This window comes from Porites lutea, chromosome 14 (assembly GCF_958299795.1).
Source record: "Porites lutea chromosome 14, jaPorLute2.1, whole genome shotgun sequence".
NCBI classification, from domain to species: domain Eukaryota; kingdom Metazoa; phylum Cnidaria; class Anthozoa; order Scleractinia; family Poritidae; genus Porites; species Porites lutea.
In genome coordinates this window covers 5172436-5192630 of record NC_133214.1, presented here as the reverse complement: position 1 = coordinate 5192630, position 20195 = coordinate 5172436, and the positions used below count along the sequence as shown (strand labels likewise).

At 39.3% G+C, this 20195-nt stretch overlaps 1 protein-coding gene across 1 annotated transcript; it reads left to right on the top strand.

The window, feature by feature from the left end:
- Positions 1–3583: 3583 nt before the first annotated feature.
- LOC140924231 (zinc finger protein 330 homolog) lies at positions 3584–13751 on the top strand. The gene is made up of 9 exons (XM_073374262.1): positions 3584–3776; positions 3893–3912; positions 4293–4363; positions 5781–5860; positions 7317–7443; positions 8477–8581; positions 10220–10266; positions 11999–12116; positions 12624–13751. The coding sequence occupies exons 1-9, from the start codon at positions 3660–3662 to the stop codon at positions 12947–12949; spliced, it is 1011 nt and encodes a 336-aa protein (XP_073230363.1). The 5' UTR covers positions 3584–3659; the 3' UTR covers positions 12950–13751.
- Positions 13752–20195: the final 6444 nt, after the last annotated feature.

Below are 20195 nucleotides of genomic sequence, written 5' to 3'. Positions count from 1 at the left end.
TGTTTGGTTTATTCCTTGTCGATTTACCCGGAATTCGCAACTTTTCGTTATTTTTCTTTTCATCCACTTGTTTTTCTTCACGCAGCAAGTTTCCCGTTTTTTCCTCCGCCGAATTATTTCTTGGGGTGGAATAATTCGCTGAACAGGAAAAGGATCGAAAACGACCTCGACCATTTTCAGGGGAGAAAGGACCTGATTTAGTATCGAGTGTCTCGTCTTCGTCGTCTGTGGGAGGTAGATCAGACTCGCTAAAATGACTTCTGCAATAATACACCAGATGTAGACATTCTGATAAACGATCTGAAATTCCCTCGGCTGAATTAGATTGTCGTTTCGAATCAGCTGATATATGAAGCGCTCCTTCATTCATATCGAACCTGGATTCTCTCGATTCTTCGTTTCTTTCGATCACTATCTCAGTTCGTAAACGCGGCGAACGTTTCTTAATAATGAAAGGATGAACTACCCTGACTATATTCATTTGCGGCGTGTATGTACAGTCAATTTCATTTCTTCCGAATAATTTTGGAAACAATGAAATTAATGAACTATTTTCTACATACGGGAAACTTTGAGAATTTGAATAAGAAAATTTTTTCAAAGAACAGCGCTGAGTAACAAGCCGGCTTTTCAATGAATAACACACTCATTTGAAACTACCGTATTTATTCGAATAAGCGCCCAACCTCGAATTAGCGCCCTCCTCGAATAAGCGCCCATCCTAAAGGCAGAAAAAGTTAATAAGCGCCCAGCCTCGAATAAGCGCCCACCCCCTCCTCCTCACAATCATACTCAAATAAGCGCTCACCCCCACCCCACCTACTTGAGTGAATAAATTCTAACAAGAGACTTTCCCAAGGACGGAGTTTTCTTCAGAGTATTTTACAGAAACCTTGCTTTGTTACTTCTTGGCGTTTTGTCACTAGCTTTTTGTTGTTTTGTTGCAAAATAAAGATACTTCACTTGCTGAAAATGGTGAAAATTTATTAAGCGCCCAGCCTCGAATAAACGCCCACCTCGAATAAGCGCCCACTCTCAGGGTCCAAAAATCTAATAAGCGCCCAGGGCGGTTAATCGAATAAATACGGTAAATTGGTCAGCTTAATCTCTCTTTGGTCATGCGCAACACTAAGGGTGTGTTCCTTTCGGCAAATCCAAATCCGGATTTTTGATCTGGTGAATCCCTTTTGAAAAAGGATTCATTGGATTTGAAATCCGAAGAATCCAAATCCAGATTAACGGATTAGTGATCTACGCTGTTCCATTCACAATGGATGCGAAAGTAGTCAGATGATCCAGCGGTATTTCCAGTTAAAGTATTCCCATAGAGGCCGTAGAGTTTCCTGGTTGCTGTCATTTGCCGCAAAATATCTGAAAACATTAGAAGATTGTTCCTGGTTAGGCTTTTGTACATTATGCTAGCATTTTTTCGAGCATTTTAGTGAGGCAAAAGCATTGAGCATTATTCGAGCATTTTAGTGGCCTTTTGCCCGGAAAATTAATTTTTCCGAGAAAATAAAATAGAAATTAACTTTTTTCAGGAGCCCATGCCCCATGAGCTCGTGCTTTTTTAAACAAAATGAAGACTAAAATTCAAAATTCACAAAAAACCTAATACAGCTGGTTTTTTTGGCTGTTTTTATGAACTTGTACACATTGTCGTTGTTAATTGCAACACTCGAACGTTTTTGTAAGTGTAAACTCTGAATTTAATTAAAAAAAACCGTTTGTATAATGAGCATTATCCGAGCATTTTAGTGACTTTTTTGGAGAGACCGAGCATTTTAGTGGGAAAAATGGAGCATTAAGGTGGAGCATTTTAGTAGGGAAGCAAAAGCATAATGTACAAAAGCCTATTCCTGGTACATTAAAATATCCATATACTAACCATTTGTCTCTAAAGTTCGCTTGAAATCAGAAATAAGTAAAAGTAACAAATGAACTGCTATATAACTACAAACTCGCTTGTAGACGCGACAGGCACTCGATCGTGTTACATAAAAAAAAATCCGAGCTCGGGAACTGGACAGACTGGATCAAACTGGCCGACATTCTTTAGATAATTTTCAATTTTAATGCGCTTCTTTCTTCGTCTGTTTTTTATGTTCCATCTTCGCTTTTGGAACTGCCGACCACTAAATTCTGCACGGTATAATCGCATAATTTGTCAAACAGTAGAAAACACGTCATTTTTTGAGAGGCTGTTGTGCATATTGCACGCGTTGGCGAAAGGTTACCAAGGTTACAAATCCAATTTCGGATTTCACGTTCCTTTCGACCGAGAAATCTGGCAAATCTAGGATCAAAAATCCGTTTTTGGATTCGCCGAAAGGAACACACCCCAATACTGAGTCGTTCTGGGGAGGAGAATTGGGTCGATTTGAATTTAGATTCCAAAAGAAAATTGCTTCGCGTTTTCAGTTTTGCTTTTATTGTTTCATTCAGGCGCGCCGATTGAGAAGTAAAGTAAAATTGTTACTTATTGCTACTAGTCTCGATAGAGCCGCTTTACAGACATTTCAGGTGTTGCAGTCTTTCTCAGCAAATAATATGGAACTGTTTGTTCCATTGTGATATCTGACTATTCTATTCAAAGTGGACAGACTGCAAACTATAGTAGTTGCTAAAAAATATATCTACGTGTCGTAACTGTTCATCAGTAGGATGCCTAAAATGTGTGCAATTCCACAACTGGTCAGTCGGCTCCATTAAATCTTATACCGGATGGGCCACCCACAATGACTTTCATGACTCCAGACTAGGATCATGTATCTTATAGAGAATGTCGACCGACACTCGACCGATATAGCGACCGGGGTGTCGACCGAGAGTTGACCGAGCTATCGGTCGACACCCCCTATCAGACACATGATGACTCCCCAAAAATAATCCTTATCCGTCCCAGAAAAGACATAGTGAAAAATAAAAAGGAACAACTAAAGAAGAGACGTTTTTGTCCAAAGTATTTTGAAGTAAAGCCGGCACAGAAAATTCGGAACAACATTGCAATGACATATGTAGGCAGTTAGACTTTCAGGTCTTCTCGGAACCGAAGGCCCCGTTCGACCCTTGACACTGTTCGTAGAGAGTATAGTAGTCTTCAGTGGTCCCAGTGTGGTGGTCTGTCTCGATTGTAAACTGCGCCACAAGCAAATACGCATAAGTTTCCCGAGAACACTGCGACCAGTGTTGTATTAAAAAGTCATCCCTGAAGAGCAGTATATATGCATTTTCAGTTCGGGGATTAACCCCATATACTAAGCACTTCACCTTCTGCTAAGAACCGTTAGATACGATAAAGATTGATGATGATGATGATTACAGATAACAGATCTGATTCAGAGAAGATCGCTGGTGATATCCATATTCTTGGGCCCATTCACACGAGCAAATCCAAATCCTCAAGACGTTCTAATTGAAAATTATCAGAAAGTACAGCAAAAACACCCCCATTCTGTCCGTGCCCTAACCAAAAAGCCAAGAGACTGGGTACAAGGATCGTAGCCTTTATTGTTTGGGCGGTCAGCGGTTTCTTAGTTCATCTCCAGACCTCCCCCTTCTCCTGGGGGTTGCCTGGAAGTTTATCACAGCGAAGCCATGTGGCCGAACTTTTCGTCCATATGAAACTAAAAACATATGAAAATTTTACTTGATATAAGATGCCAAAGAAAAAGACAGGCGCTCGAAAGAAAGCGGAAAAGCAGAAGGAACGTCAACGAGGGATAAGAGCTAGCCGTGAGAGGCCCATTACAGAATACTTTTGTAATGTAATTATGGTACGTCTGTGGACCTAATTCTGGCTCTTGATAGCCATCCACTTTCGATTGTTTTTGTAATTAATTGGCAAAAGGAAGGACTTATAGCGTGTTTTTCTTGGGTGATTTTCTTTTAGGAGTGTGACAAGTGTAAAAGGTAAGCAAACAGCATGGTGTTATTAATAATGGAGTAAGGGGCCCCCTGAATCGAAAACGTTTGGCTCCCATCTTCCTCCGAAATCCTGAAACTCTTGGGTTTCCAAAAAGCCAACTCTGGGATTATTAAAACTTATTGTGTACCTTCCTGTAAGGCCACTAATAGAAAACAAAATTTCCTACCAGTGGTTAACCAGGACCTCTAGCAAGTCCAAAGGATCAGAGTAGGAATCTGGTAAGTTCCCCACCTACCCCTCCCCTAAACCAACTTTAACAACGCCTTCTCACCCAAGGTTTTTGCGGTATGGCAGGAGTGGGTGAGAAGCTTCCCACAATTGTGTATTCTGGTCCAAATATCCTTCTTTTTTGTTGTGTGAACAGACGGCAAAAGAATAGAGCATTTTGTTACTTCTGTGCATCACTTCAGAAACTACCTATCTGTGGCAACTGTGGTAAGTTTGTATCTACATGTACCATTTGAAAATTAACTTTTTAAGGCCTGATATCCACATACGAATTCTCCAGAATAATTTCCATATATTCCTTTACTTTCAGCTGGAAAATTTGTTACAAGATCAAAGTATTTTCTTTTAAATGATCATTTTATCAGTTACCTTTTCTCCTTATTATGTATTGATGTTGTTGGGAGAAAACTGATATTGACCACTCTTAGGTTATGCGTGACACATTACTTGATTGAAAATTAGCATCTATTTTCATATAGTAGATCATTAACAATATTATTATTCCTGGAGCCTGAGTGGGCTCTGAGTCAATAGGGAGCTTTAGCAACGACGACGGCGACGACAACGAGGACGTCAAAAAAGCAATAGGTTTATTACACAAAACAACAACTTTGCATGTCCATCACGCTTTTTTGTACATTTCTTTACTGTCCTTGCACGACTACGACGTGAAAATGACTATTTGCAAGTTTTTTGGAGGACATAAACAAGCGACGACGAATCTCTTTTTCTCTCTCTAAACTTGAGTGTGGCCCTCAAGAAATCAACTCCAGGGAAATTTGCCTACACTTGCCATTTTCAGCAAATTTGAATAAAAGCAACAAAAATTGAAAAAAAGGGAATTCATTTTAAAACTAACGTTTTCACTGCCTTTGCCGTCGTCGATGCTAAAGCTCCTTAATAGCCCATGAGGCCGAAGGCCGAATGGACTATTGACTCAGAGGCCATGAGGACAAGAGGAATAATTGTTTTAGTAAAATCCAACTAATTGGTCAAAAATATCGAGGCAAAACAACTTTAACTAGCAAAACAAGATTCAGGCGCCATTGTTTTGGTTTTCAAAGCCGGCACTTTTCGCTACTAGTGGGCTATAACATACAGCCTAGTAGTAGCTCAACCAATCAGAACTTGGTATAACAGACCACTAGTTGGACTTTACTAGAATATATTAAAAGTAGGTTAAGTTTGATCGTCCGGGTGAACATAGTCCTGGATAGGACTGTTGTTGTTGACAGTGACTGACGTTTCAACAACCTGTGCGGTAGTCATCTTCAGAGTCAAAGTGAGTTGTATCACGTCAGTTGATGGTATTATACTCTGGTTATTGATCTGATTGGTCAATTATATGGCGATGTAATTGATGACAATCGATGTAATTGATAATATAATTAATGACTCCTGGGTTCAAACCTTTCACAGTTTTAAAATGTATTAGTTATGATCTATAATCTCCTTATTTTGAGGCTTGTGAGTCATGATTCCATAGGAAAGCCAGGATTTTAGTCAATTTCAGGCTCTGTTTTTCCATGAGTGGATGCACACTTAATTACATTAATTAAAAAAATGAATGCTGCTCACTTTTATCATCTATTAAAGAGAGATATTTAAAATGTTGTATTTTTAGGAAAGACAAAATGCATGGCCAAAACTGGAGACTGTGTTGTAAAACATGGAGCAAATTTCACCACTGGCATGGCAATGGTGGTAAGTACATTCATGCTCCAACAGTGAAACCTCGCAGTAGTGCATCTAGGGAAGGGTCAAGGGGAATCTTACCATCACCATATTTTTGGGCCAAACTAAAGCCTCAGGGCAGAGAAAAATTTTGAGGCTTGGCCCCTCCCTTTTTTTAGCGTGTGTCTGAGTGGGGCCTCTACTTACTTAAAGGTCCTATTTACAAGCCAGAGTGCACCTGAGGAGTAGACTTTAAGGGTGCGTTTCTTTACTAAAATCCAGGATCAGATCAAAAATCTAGATCATTAGGATTTTTCGTCAAGAAAAGAAACAATATCACTCATTTCGCTCAGGTGGTATCCTTCAGAAAGAATAACATGGCTGATGATAATGTTGCAAATTTGCTGATCTTTCATTGTATTCTGGACGGTTAGCTTAAGGATACTGCTTGAAGATGAGTCTTGAAATAAGATATCTACTGGAAAAGTAAAATGTTGCAAGATGTGCCGGTGAAGTTGTGTAGCAGTTTTGTCTCGATTTTTCCTCGTCTAGAACAATGCAGCTACACACCTTTTCTTTCCTTTTTTCTCTTCTTTTCTTTATTTTTTTAAAAAATTTAATCCAAATTTTCATTCAGTACCCTTAACTTGCATGGTTTACCCAGCCTATAGTTCCAGGAAGCCTATAGTTTATAAGCCGTCAGCTTCTATATAGGCTTTCTTGCCATTACCACTTTAAACATTTGATCTTGTAAATAATTTAGTTAGAATATTGTATATTATCTTTAATGTAATATGAATTTCTGTATACTGTTGTTGTATTTCTGGTTAGTGGCAAAAATAAATGAATGAATGAATGAATGAATGAAGGAAGGAATTGTCATGTTTAGGTACTACATGATAGTTTTACAGTGTAATAGACCATTGGTTTGTGGTCATTTTGAAGAGATATTTTAGTGCATTTTAAAATGCGAGAGTATGTTACCACCAAGGCTGTGCTCTAAGGAAAATTGAAGGGAGCCCAGTGCTCTGAAACTGTAAAATCTAGGGTGCCCAGCATATGATTTGTATGAAAAATCTGAGATTTTCTAGTCGCCCGAGGGCAAAAGTTAGGCGCCAGGGGCCACCGGGCTCTGTTAGAGCACAGCCCTGACCACTGAGTAAATTTGTCTCTGATTTCTATTCTGACTTATGTGAATGAAGATCCATGAAATTGTCATTATATAAAGTTTATAAAGTGGTCATTTCGATGAGTTATTTTAGTGCATTTTAAAATGCGAGACTATGTTACCACTGAGTAAATTTATTCTGAGTCTGAGTAAATCTCTGAGTAAATTTATTCTGACTTATGTGAATGAAGCTCCATGAAATTGTCATTGTATAAAGTTTTCTTTTCTGTTATTAAAGTGTACATATCAGAATGCTATTACAACACAGTTTATGTCAGTGTTAATTTTCATAAACATGTACCTTCTCTTTGTTTTAAGGGAGCTATTTGTGATTTTTGTGAAGCATTTATCTGTCATAGCAAAAAGTGCCTTACAACACATGCATGTGAATGTGCTCTCAGAGATGGTGACTGCATTGAATGTGAACGAGGAGTCTGGGATCATGGTATATTGTATTTTAATGTGTTTAAATGAGATTAAGGCTAAGTTAAACTTGAGACAGTGCTGGCCAGCAGTCTTTCAAGCAATATTATTGGGGGTGCTCTGGAAGATTCAAAGTCAGGCCGATGAGTTTTCACAGCTTCTCTTTTTAGGTCAGGCTATAAAGTTCATATTTCTGCTCTTTGCGTGTGCCTGTAGTAATTTTTCATATAAACCATCAGCAGTGTAGCCTGTTAGCAGGGGCACATGTGCTAGGGCCTGTTTACATGGAGGTGGGGGACCCCAGATAGGTGAGGTAACATGTGGCAGGTCAACCCACCTATCATGTAACATGATCAAATTAAAATGAGAGATTATAAGGACAGGCAGCTTACCTCACCTACCTGGGGCTCCCCTCTTCCATGTAAACAGGCCCTTAGTTTGGGAAAAATTTTAGTGCAGAGCACCAGTGTGAGCCCTGTTCTTCTTGCCAGGCTCGCCAGTTTGCGCTGGCAGTTCTGCCACCAAACTTTTTGCCGAACTCGTAATAGTTAATGAGCCATCTCACAGGCTATCAGCGGTACTGTATGGTATGGACACAATTTAGGCTGCAGATCCAAGTTTTATCTTTATAGAGCTGAAACATGGGGAACTTGGGTGGCGCAGTGGTGTGAGCACTCGCCTCCCACCAATGTGGCCCGGGTTTGAATCCTGGCGTTGATGCCATATGTGGGTTGAGTTAGTTGTTGGTTCTCTCCCTTGCTCTGAGTGGTTTTTCTACGGTTACTCTAGTTTTCCCCTCTCCTCCAAAAGCAACACTTCCAAATTCCAATTCAATCTGAAACGCATGGACACATTTCAACGAGTTCTCATGAACTCCTAGGTGCTCCATAAGTAAAAAAAATAACAATTCCAGTTACAGAGATATTTATGGAACTGGCACTGAAAGAAATGCCCATAACAGAAAGATCTGTCTTAGGGGTGTACCTCCTTATAGAGGTGAAAATAATAAAAAACAATGAGATTTGGAAATAATGAAAATATTTATTTGTTCACAGGTGGACGCCTCTTCATTTGTTCATATTGCGAATCTTTCTTGTGCGAAGATGATCAGTTTGAACATCAAGCTAAGTGCCAAGTACTGGAGTCTGAAACATTAAAGTGTAAGTTTTTTTTTAGGAAATTCCAAGGTTGCTTTTCACTCGACCACTTTGTGCCCAGTTTCAATTACTGGAAACTCTTTCCCGCCTTAACCATTTTGTCACTTTAGGTCTCTCAGAATTGCTGCCTGGTTCTTAGGCTATCCCCTTTTTCTCTTCGTTAAGCATTGAATGCAATTCCTGATATTAGGTCGGTCGGTTGGATTGAAAAAAAACCTAAAAAAAAATCACAAGAAGTCTCGGAATAGGAGGCCCTGGTACCCTGGAACAACGTTAAAAGTTAACTTTCACATAATTGGATTAACAAAATGTACAATTTGCTTTAAGAAATGTTCCTGTTTTTCTCTATCCTGTTACTATGATCATTTTTCAGATAGATTAAAAGAATTATTCCTAGTGAAAAATGGTTTAACTATGTCATAACTGTTTTTTTTTTTGAAAATGCCAAAAATTTGGGTCGGTTGGATGATGCTAAACGGAAGAAAAAAAAAGAGGATGGCCTTAGCTGGGTCTTAGCTTAATGGGATAGAGCGGTTTTCATTTGAGTGTCGAAAAGTAATTGGTTTTGCACTTTCTACACGATGCGATTGGCTTAAAAGATTCGCGCCACCTTTTAATCCAATCAGAAGTAAAACCAAAGCCAATTGTGACGCGCTCGCATGCATTTTCCCGCGCTTTGCGTCAGCCACATGTAATTACTTCGAGTTTTGATTGGTTCAATGTATTGTCTGTGTCCTATGTGATTGGCCAGAGTAATTACTTTGGTTTTGGTTTTACGACACTCAAACGAAAACCACTCTAAGTGCCAGTCGGTTGAGTGGGAGGCCATGAGTTCAAACCTCAGCTGGACCAGCGCTCAGGGTCTTTAAATAACTTGCAGAAAGTCAGTGCTGCCTTGTAATCATGTCAGCAAAATTTGGTTAGACTTTCTTGTCTTCTCAGATAAGGATGATCAATCTGTGGGCCCCTTCTCACATATGAAAGTTCTATGAGATCTTAAAGAACACACACACTGTCGAGAAGGATTCAGGGAACCATTGTTGGCCGTTTTTACCCTCCCATGATTTTGATTTTGATTTTTGCCTGGGACTAGTTAGGGAAAATCTGGTTACAAGGCTAAAAATATGCCTTGAAATTAGTAAACATGAATAGTGGGATCGTGATTTGTTGAAAGCTAACGAAAAAAAGCTCCGCAGAGTCACCAACGTTTATATAGTGGTGGTTTTGGTGGTGGGGGACAGTTTCATTGGTGTGATTCACCATACACGGAGAAACGTCTGTAAAATTTTTTGACTTTGTTTAAAGATATCTTAGCTCAATTTTAATTTATCACCTTTAAACTTGGTACGTTTCTAGTAGTGTCAAAGGATATTCACTAATTATCTTTTTGAAACGTTTATGAGCAAATGAGTGCATGTTATTCAGTGTTAGGTGCTTAAACTAGAGAAGCTCAGGATGAAGGCCACTTCGGTCGATATACCTAGAATTAAGTTTACTCTAGCTTTGGTACCAACTGAAGAGATTGAATAGAGATTGGTGGTGCGAGTGATTTGATTGTCTGCAATCATAGCTCTTTTTTCCTGAAGTACCCTTTGAGATTTTTTAGGTCTTACTGGTTTTTCTATGTTCTTTTTTCTTTAGGTGGTTCCTGTAACAAATTAGGTCAATATTCATGTCTTAAGTGCAAGGTAAGCATCGCTTGCAAGTTGCAGTTAACTAAAACTTTACTAGCAATGCATGAGAAAGGAAATTGAATCCCTCTGGAACGAAGAGTGAATTCAAGAAGATACAGTTAAAGTCGACACTTAAGTTCAAAGGTATGCCTAGGCTCTTCATATTTAATGAATTTAACTATCCTTAGCAAATAAGTACGCGGTGCAAAGTATCAAATTTTGTTCTCTTTGTAAAATTATTATTACGTCTAGTTTTTCTTATTTTTCTTTCTCTAATTCCACTTCACCTCCCGTCTTGATAAGCTTAACCCTTTAAGTTAGGATCAAAACGTGGTTAGGAACTGTGTAGCGCTGATAAGTTGATTACAATTAAAATTTGTCTTGTGTTCTTAGCGTTAAAATGTTTGAAAATCCAGACGTTTCGGGACTACTGTCCCTTCATCAGTGGAAGATGCCGTTACACTGAACGCGCGTCATTTTATTCAAATGTGGCAACATTTGAGGAGCGCGCTGGAAGAGTTCGCTCAAATAAAATTGAAGTCAACGTTTATACCGCGCGGCTGAGGAGTTTTGCATTTAAAAATTAGGCGGCCCTCCGCTTTACGTCTGTCCCTGGTGTTGTGAAGTCCCGCTCGCACAACAGCTACCATCATATCATCTGTTGTGTGACCGGGGGAGGAAAAATGTTTAGCAACGGGTGGGTCGGCTTTCTTTGAGACAGATCTGAGGTGTTCGCAGAACCTGTCCCCAAGCCTACGTCCGGTTTCGCCAACGTACGACAGAGTGCATGCCCGACAAGTTATGATATACACGAGGTTACTTGTCGTGCATGAGAACCCCTGCCGTATGGTCAGAGGTTCATCGGGGGTGTTGATCTGGGGGCTGGGTTGGTATGGGCACAGGTCTTGCATCGTGGACGACGACAGGGAAAAGTTCCATTTGGTTCATCCTCAGTGTTTGCGCCCGATTGAAGGTTGCTGCTGACCAAGGAATCACGCAGGTTGGGGTCGCGAGTAACCCTTCAAGCCCTAATAGTGATCAGCATCAAATTTCTCCTTGGAATATCAACCTTTCGTAAAACAGAGTGGTCATGAGAATTACGGACATAATCACACAAGATGAATTTGCTTGGTATTTTATCAACTTCTTCTCCCCACTACTTCTGTAGGAATTGAATAGGGGCAACAAATGAGAATTCAAATTTTGATCTTACGGTTTAAAGGGTTAAGCTAACTGCGGGTCGTGCGAAATGTCCTTTTCCCTTTTCAGTTTACTTTAATTTATTACTTGTTAACTTTTCATGTGTAATAAAGTTGTTGTTGTTGATATGATGACTGATCAGTAGGGGAATATCGAATATCATTTGGGGAATATCGTGAAAAGTTGCGCGTTCCAGCACGGCTCGCTACTAGCTGACAAGTTACTGACGCTCCAAATATTATAGTACAGTTATCCCAAACTTGTTATGTGAGTGCCTGTTAAGTTTTAATAAATCTAGTAGTATTGCTAACGTAGGGATTTGTTGGGTTCAAATCGAAAACGTAAAAAATTTGAATTGCGGTTCATGTGTCATTTTGAAGCGAGCCGGGCGTGTTGACTGCTAAAGTAAGTTCGTTTTTTTTGGTGTTTTTTTTCGTGCTTATATGACTTTATCAAGTCCAAGATTTAACTCAGCGGTCCTCATCCTCAAAGACCTCTTGTACATGATTGTTAACAGTTCAAGTAATTATATTTTGCATTATTTTAGGCGTGTTACTGTGAAGACCACGTTAGAAGAAAAGGTGTAAAGTACACTAGAGGGCAGCCGATTCCCTGCCCAAAATGTGGGTACGAAACTAAGGAAACTAAAGAGCTCAGCATGTCGAGTAAGTTAGCAATGTTTCCTTACTTCTCTTGTAGTTAGAACAGTTAAAGTGGTCAAATTTGACCTTCGGAAACTTAGAGGGGTTTTCACTTGACTGTCGTAAAACCAAAACCAAAGTAAATACACTAGCCAACCAAAGGGCGTAGTAAAACCAAAACCAAAACCAAAACCAATCCCTTTCGACAGTCAAGTGAAAACCGCTCTATATGACATTGATTACCTTAGCCAGTCAGAATGCACGGAGATAATCTAATAAACCAATCAGAACTCGAAGCACCTTTGTGTAGCAGGCGTCTTTGCCCCAGGCGCGGGAAATTTATGCAAATAGGTCACTTTATTTTCTGATTGTTTGAAAGGACCTCGCCAAAGTTTGTTGCCATTTGCGTTTTCTGACAGGAAAAAACCCAACCGATTTTAAAATGAATTTTGATACTCAATTAGCAACTCAATGTTAGTTGGAAAACGTAAATCTTGGCCGCTCTAACTTTGTTTTCTCGTCCATTTTTAGCTCGTAACTACGCCTATTCTCGCCATCGCAATGAAGTTGGTGATGATTACGATGACGACTATGATGTGTCGGGAGGTTTCAGTTACGGGACGAGTGGGTTCAGTTACGGGTCTGGTGGGTCTGGTTACGGGTCTAGCGCGTTCGCTTACGGAACAACTAGTTACGCAGACGATGCGGAAGAGGACGAAAGTGAAAGCGAAGAAGACGATGAAGATGAGAATGAGGACAAGGACGAAAATGATGACAGTGGTCAAGAAGAAGAAGAGAATAACGAAGTAAGCGCGGTCAGTGAGGAGATATCTCAGCTGTCAGTCGTGGGGTCGTGAACTGAAAACGGTCTTTAAGTTCCACACTTTTCTTAACCCTTGAAGTCCCAATATCCACATACAAATTCTCCAAACTGATCTCCATACATTTCCTTTAAGAATTACTTGAGAGAGTTTGATAAAAGATCATGTCATTTTCCCTTTGGTGATCATTTTATTAATTCTCATAACTTTATCTTTTGACAATGTATGGATATTATTAGGAGAAAATTGTTGTTGGTCATTATTGGCACTTAAAGGGTTAATATAATTTCCTAGTCAGGAACCAAAAAACAAACTAAAAAGTGCATTAAGAATTGTAACAAATGATAAATTTCCAGGGCTATAGAGTGAATTAGATTCTAATTTTGTACAGCTGTACAACTAAACTAGCTTCTTTTAATACTAATCAAGTAATCGCTTCATCTTACGCCAAACGCGCAATTATTCCCTTGTTCAGAGCAGAGCACTTTGAATTTCTTTCTGCGATCCAAAAAGAAAACCAGATTACGTTCCCGCGAGAGTAAGAAGAATTGACGCTGCGATCAGTTCTCGCGCAAATGGCTGTACCTCGACGGCCATTGTATTTTCTTGAACGTTCACAAAAACTAATCTCGCAATCAAGTTCGCGTTAAAAACGTATTAACTAGATCTTTTTCAATCAAGCTCCAAAAGTTATCATTTGAGGTTTAAGCCTTAAACAATAAACAATAAAACAATAAAAACAGTAAATAACGTTACTTAGCTTTTTGAGCTTTCCCAATCTCTCTTGTTTGAATTTTCGCGTAAAACCAATTGTGACTAAACTTCTCGCACCAGTTTACCCGCGCATAATGAAGCCCATAATGCATTTCACGAGTCCAAAATTTCATTCGTAACCTGTGCTAACAGCCACTTGTCTTCAACGGTCATGTCTGTGTTTCGACCTCTTTTTTGTCCTCTGTGGACAGTCCAAATGTTCAGTCTTGTGTTTTCTCTTCTATAAAGGTCTCTTTTCACGACGGAAACGTCCACTATAGAGAGTTTAGTATTTTTGCGAATGTTTTAGAACAAAAGTAAGCGTTTACTTAATTTAACTCCCACGGGACTTGTTTGGAACACCACCAATATGGCCGCCATGACGTCATGCGAAAACACTCTATAGTGCGGCAAATACAAAATGAGGTTTTGTGAGCCCGCGAGACAAAGCAACCCCCACAAACCCTTTTCGGTTATTCATGTATGGGGACATATATTGTACCGATTTTACCTACTTAACTTATACCTTCACTCCTTCTACTTGGTTCCTTGTTGCCTTGTAGCTCTGTTCTCTGTTACCTTGTTGCTCTGTTACCTTGTTACCCTGTTGCTCTGTTACCTTGTTACCTTGTTACTCTGTTTCCTTGTTACCCTGTTACCTTGTTACTCTGTTACCCTGTTACCTTGTTACTCTGTTACCTTGATACCGTGTTACCCTGTTACCTTGTTACTCTGTTACCTTGTTACCCAGTTACCTTGTTACTCCGTTAACTTGTTACCCTGTTACCTTGTTACTAAAACCGCTGGACACAAAACCTTCCTGGGTCGACCTTACATTGTCACAACCCTATAGTGGGTCCATTCAAAAGCGCACGACGAACCCCTCTCCCTTTGCTATCTGGATTTTTTCCAACGGGTTATCCTATGAGTATTGGTCAAAGTTAGATATATCTTTCAGTTTTGTGTATTGCTTAAATGAGGTTTACGACGTCCGGCAGTGTTGTTGGAGTTATTCTTAGGGATTAACTAATGATTTTGACTAAAGATCTGAGCTTTCGGTTTTGTTTCTGTTTGGCCACATTTGGCCAAGAAACTTCTTCTATGATTGTGAATAATAAAAACAGAGTAAGTGATATTATGCGGCGGTGCCAAAGGCCTAAAGATCATTAATTAACTAACCAATATTTCCGGCGTTTTCGGCTTCCCTTCACTGAGCATTTTTTCGAAGTGGTTAAATCTTTTGTTTTAACAATATGTTCCTGTTCCTAACGTCTTAACAGAAAGTAAGGAATTTAAGATAAAGTAACCATTTGTAGTCGTCTATCTCCGGTAACACTCTGCTGTTTATCTCTCTAGCCAATTGCTGTTCTCTAAATTGTCTTTAAAGTTTACAGAAGATGTTAAAGAACAAAAGAAAAACTGAAAACATCAAAAAGGGAAGACAGAAATGCAGAGAGAAAAAAGAAAAGAAAAACATATAACACACCTTTGGGTTTTAGGCAGTGGTTTGCTTTAAGAAACCAAGGGAATGTGCCTGACGCGGTCTTGGACTTTAATATCTAAATTGCCATTGATCGAAGGCGAAGTTGAAAACAGGAAGAAAATTCTTTCATCCGCGTGATGGAATCTATTGTTTGTATTTAGGAGACCAAAACTAAAAGACATGCCATGAATACAAATAAGAAAAGAATACAGCTTTCTCTTTGGTTAATGATTGCTCAAGTTCATTTTCCTGGTTGCAGTAAGGGAACAGTATCCGTATTTTTCGTCCATTCAGCAACTGTCATGTTTGGTTAGAAGTTGGACTAGAACGAACCTTATCTCAAATATCGAAAAAAGGTAATTATGTAACGTAAGTTGTTTCACTGTTGCAACACTATTCAATAGAGCTGTTTCACGGCTGTCTAGTTCAGTGAGTTTAATATTGTCATTAACGCGTCTTAAGTCTTTAAGCCGTGAGGAACTTAACGTTAGCGAGGAATTTGCTTGTAACTGACAAAATCACAGTTTCGTGTCAAACAAATATCTTTCCCGAAGCGTCATATCAAACTGTTACAAACAACAAAAATGAACTTTGGAAAACTGTTAGACTAACACCAAGTTTTTGAAAACCGGAACGTTGTCAGTAATCTTCTTTAAGTTTGTCAATTCCTGCCTCCTTTGATGACTTTTGCATTCGCTGTGTTATTTAGGTTCTTTGAGTTTTGAGCGGTCATTTTTATGTTTCACTCTTCTTTAATATTCTTGTATCCATTTGCTCCGTACCATAAGGCGGATTGGGCGGTCTGAAAGCAAACGGCAAAGCGGAAAAACGTGATAGAACTAGATGATACATCATGCAAATCAGTTACTTACTCAAGCCGTGGTTCTGCTAACCCATGAAGCCAGTAAACTTGAGTCAATTCCTCACTCGCATGCTTTAAAACATTGGTCATTCATCGTGCAAAACAGGAATTCTATATATAGGTCTGTTGAAGTTGAACTCTGTTACTATAAGCTCTACACCTGGGGGCTATTCTAGGTTTCAGTGGATGGAATTATCTTTGAGTACGTAAGAGAAAAGAACTTTAAGCACTTTAGCTTCAATAAAAGAATTTGTCGAATCAGTATGAACTGCTAAATATAAAACCAAAGATTCTAGCGAATTCAAAATTTCTCTGTACTTTCCTCCGATGAAGCGATTCCAGCGATACCCGAAATTCGCCGACCGTAAGATTCTCAGATCCACTGATTTCTTTAATTCGATAAAAACTAGTGCCCAAAGCTTAGAATACCGGTACCTATTCAAGAAATTAAAGAGAGTTATTTTGGTGTTCTTTTATTATTGACATTGCAGTTTTGTAGCTAATCGCAGCCAAGGGTGGTTTAACACCAAAGCTGACTTACCAAATTACTGCTGACTCTCGACTCCGGAACTTGCAATTTTCAGCATCAATATTTATCTTTTATCGATCGTAGACAGGAGAAGTTGAATAATATGGTTGCATTAGCACTTTACAGTGCCGGATCCAGACCTAAAGCGCGGGGGGGGGGGGGGGGGGGGGTGGGGGAAGGGGTTATCCAGACCCTTAGATAAGGAGGTACCCGGTCTCCCAAAAAAATGTTTTCAACCCTTCGGGCCACACTCTGGTCCAAAAAGGGGGAGAAGGGCTCAGGGCCCCCGGGCCTGAGATTATGAGATAATGAGATAAGAGATTTGGTTTAGCGTAGAGCGTTTTCACATGGCGTCACATCCGGTGTCCCAGAACAACGAAACAGCAGCCATGTTGGTGTCTCAAACCGATGCTGTGAGGGGTGAAAACCGGCTTTTCTAATGTAAAAGCTTTCTTTCATATAAATGTGGTCATATAACTTGAACTTGCTAACCTCTGCTGTTAATCTCTTTAGCCAATTCAGAATTCTTTTTCTTTTTAACTTTACACAATATTCTGAATAAAAAATAACGAAAACAAAAATTGCGATAAACAACAACAGCAGACACTGGGTTCCAGGCGGTGCTTTACTGTAAGAATACTATTAAAGTACATAATGTGCTTTTCGTGCTTTTTGAGACAAAAATCTGAGTTTATTGTCATTGATCGAAGGCGAAGTTGTAAACAGGAAGAACATTCGATCATCCGGGTTAATTATGAATTCTTTGTTTTTATACGTAATAGACAAACAAAAGATTAGAGCTTTGTTAATGCATTCCGACGCAGACGTTGATCGGTCTTTGTCACGCGATCCTTGCTGAACTTTCCGCTCACAGAGTTCCGTTTTCCATTTTCTAGAAAGTCTGGGCTTTGACCCACAATCCTTTCTTGTAACCATCGATGACATAAAAACAAGGCAATACTGTTCTCGGGCAAATGTATTTTTTTTTTCTGGATCCAGTCACCTCGGAAAAAACTATCAAAGAAAATCTTTCATAAAATATTATTAACATAAGAAAAGCCGAACTTATACATTATACTTGTTCAGGGGTCAGATTCTCGAAAACAAGAAGACGCCCGAAGGCGTTTGCGCGGGATGTGATGGTGGAAGAAAGAATTACCGGTATGTTCAATGGCAATGGATCCGAAAGTTGAGTAGTGTATGCAACAAATGTGTGCAGGATAGACTGAGATGTTCTGTTAAGGACTGATACACTAGAAGATAAGTTACACACAAGGGTTCCTTTGCTACTCAAAACAAAACTTACATCAATATTACCACCATATATGTTAGGAGTATGGGGTAGTTCACTAAAATTTGCATTCCTTTACTAATGTCCTCAAAAAATGCACTTCCACATTCAACAATAGCACGTAATGTATCATACTTCCAATAACTACAGGGCTGCAAGGCTGTACTCTAGGGAAAATTTCAGGGAGCCCTTCGGGCTCCCCAAGCATTTTAGCTGGCGTGCCCGGGCCTCCAAGTTGGTCGCCCAAATTAATAAATCACTGAGCTGTTAGTTAATTATAAAAAATTAAACAAATTATTTCTTAACAAGTCAAGCAGAATTTTGTGAATATTTTTTCATGAAAAATCTCATCCCTTTGACCTCCTGAGCGTGCGAAAAAAATACCCTCATGTTGTCATATGAAAGTAAGTTTTCGCGCCATATGAGAAACATGGGCAACACCGTTGAATATTTCATGTTTTTTAAATGGAAAAGTAAGATTCTGGTCTGTTTATGTATTTTTTATAAAAAAAAAATTGGGGTCAAAATAAGGGCACTATTCTTTTTACTAATCATTTTGATTTAGGTTGAAAAGAAAATTCGCTTATTAAGATTGACTGACATCCCGTGGAGCTTTCCAGGAAAACTGTTATGATTTCAACGAAACCGCGGTGCCCCCCGGGGGGTTATTTGGGTTAATTTTTGCTGGGTATGTGCCGCTGGCCCCATTATAGTCTATTCTGTGGCCAATTGTACACCCCACATTAGTCACTTTTGGGCAAATATGTAATTTTTGCGATCCCAACTTAGTCACTTTCTATTTCTGTATCTACCTTATCAATCCTTTAAATAGGTCATCAAAAAACGAATTGACCCTTTTTTTAATAAATTGAATGAAGAACACTTTAGTTTTCACCTACAGTACAAATATCCTGGTACGTTTGCTAACCGTAGATATGAACAACTCTCTTACCCCAAAAATCCGTAAATGTGCGACCCCATTCTAGTAACTATTTTGAAAATGCAACCGCATTATAGTCAATCCAGTCGTGAAAATGCAACCCCATTCAGCGGCACATCCCCATTAGCTTCTTATAACGAAGTGCCCACCCCCCGGCTCGCCCCAAAACTATTATCTCTTTTGAATAGATCATCTTGTTGTAAAGTCGTCGTTTAAGCGCAGAACGGAAGTATTTTCTTTCTATATTATCGGTGAAATGTTCAGGACAAATGCACTTTCGTGGATTCGGTTAGCTTTTGCGTATTTATTTCTAGTACGTGATACGTAATGCCTTGTCACGACACGAAAGACAATGCGGGATTTTATAGATTTATACCAGATTCTAAAACAATCACAATAATAGCCGTCTCTTTTCTTTTTTATACATCGTATTTTACTGGAATAACAATCTTAGTTATGTTTTAGCCTCGTAGACACAGCAGTAAAAAAAAAAAAAAAAAAGAAGGTAAAAATATTTATTAACATAAAAGAACGACTCCCATGTTTATTCAGCGATTTTTCAAAATACAAAACTATTGTTTTGCGTCGCAGACCGTACTTCTAGACATTCTTAGCTTTTTGACTGTAAATCAACAGAATCAAGAAACCAAAACCAGCAAGTCGCCCGGCTGTGCCACCTAGACAATTTTTTCAGTCGCCCGAGGCCAAGTCTTGCGCCGTTGGAGCTAGAGCACAGCCTTGAGTCTTTGTCCTCCTCTACGCTGTAAGCTTACTTTTCCCTTCTTTGCTGACGCAGTATCTTTTTCCTGCTTGTGCAATCCAACCTGACTTGTACGTGATTCGAAGTTGCAGCCAATAAAAATCACACAATTTTTTCGGGACGGGCTCGGGATACGGGAAAGTTAAAAAATCAAGGCAATTTTTGACTCCCAAGACGACGAAAGGAATGCGCTCCCGAATTTAAGACGCTGGCTGACTACGTCATCCCGCGTAATAAACAGGAAATACCAACCTCGGGCGATATCTCCAAAAATGAGCAGCAGATTTTCAAAGTTCCGTGAACATGGTTGTTCATTAAAATGTTCCAAATAGTTTGCAATACTTATTCAAAACTTGCATCAGACAAAACCAGCAATGCAACTATGGAGATCAAAAGTTCCAGCAGGCCTGTCATTCCATTCAGGATTTATATTTATTTTCTGCACTTAGTATTAGGCCGGAAATTAACTCAGTAGATGTCTATTGCAATTCTCATATTGATGCACCTGGCATGATTGGCTCTAGTACATTTATGTACTAGAGATAAATATTTTCTTTTAAAGTTGTAAACATCGCGCTAAAATTACTAACGTTCACCGCAGAGTGTGTTTTAAAAAGGCACTTGGCACGAGCCGGCCTATGACACGTGCTATTCGCGCGCTCAA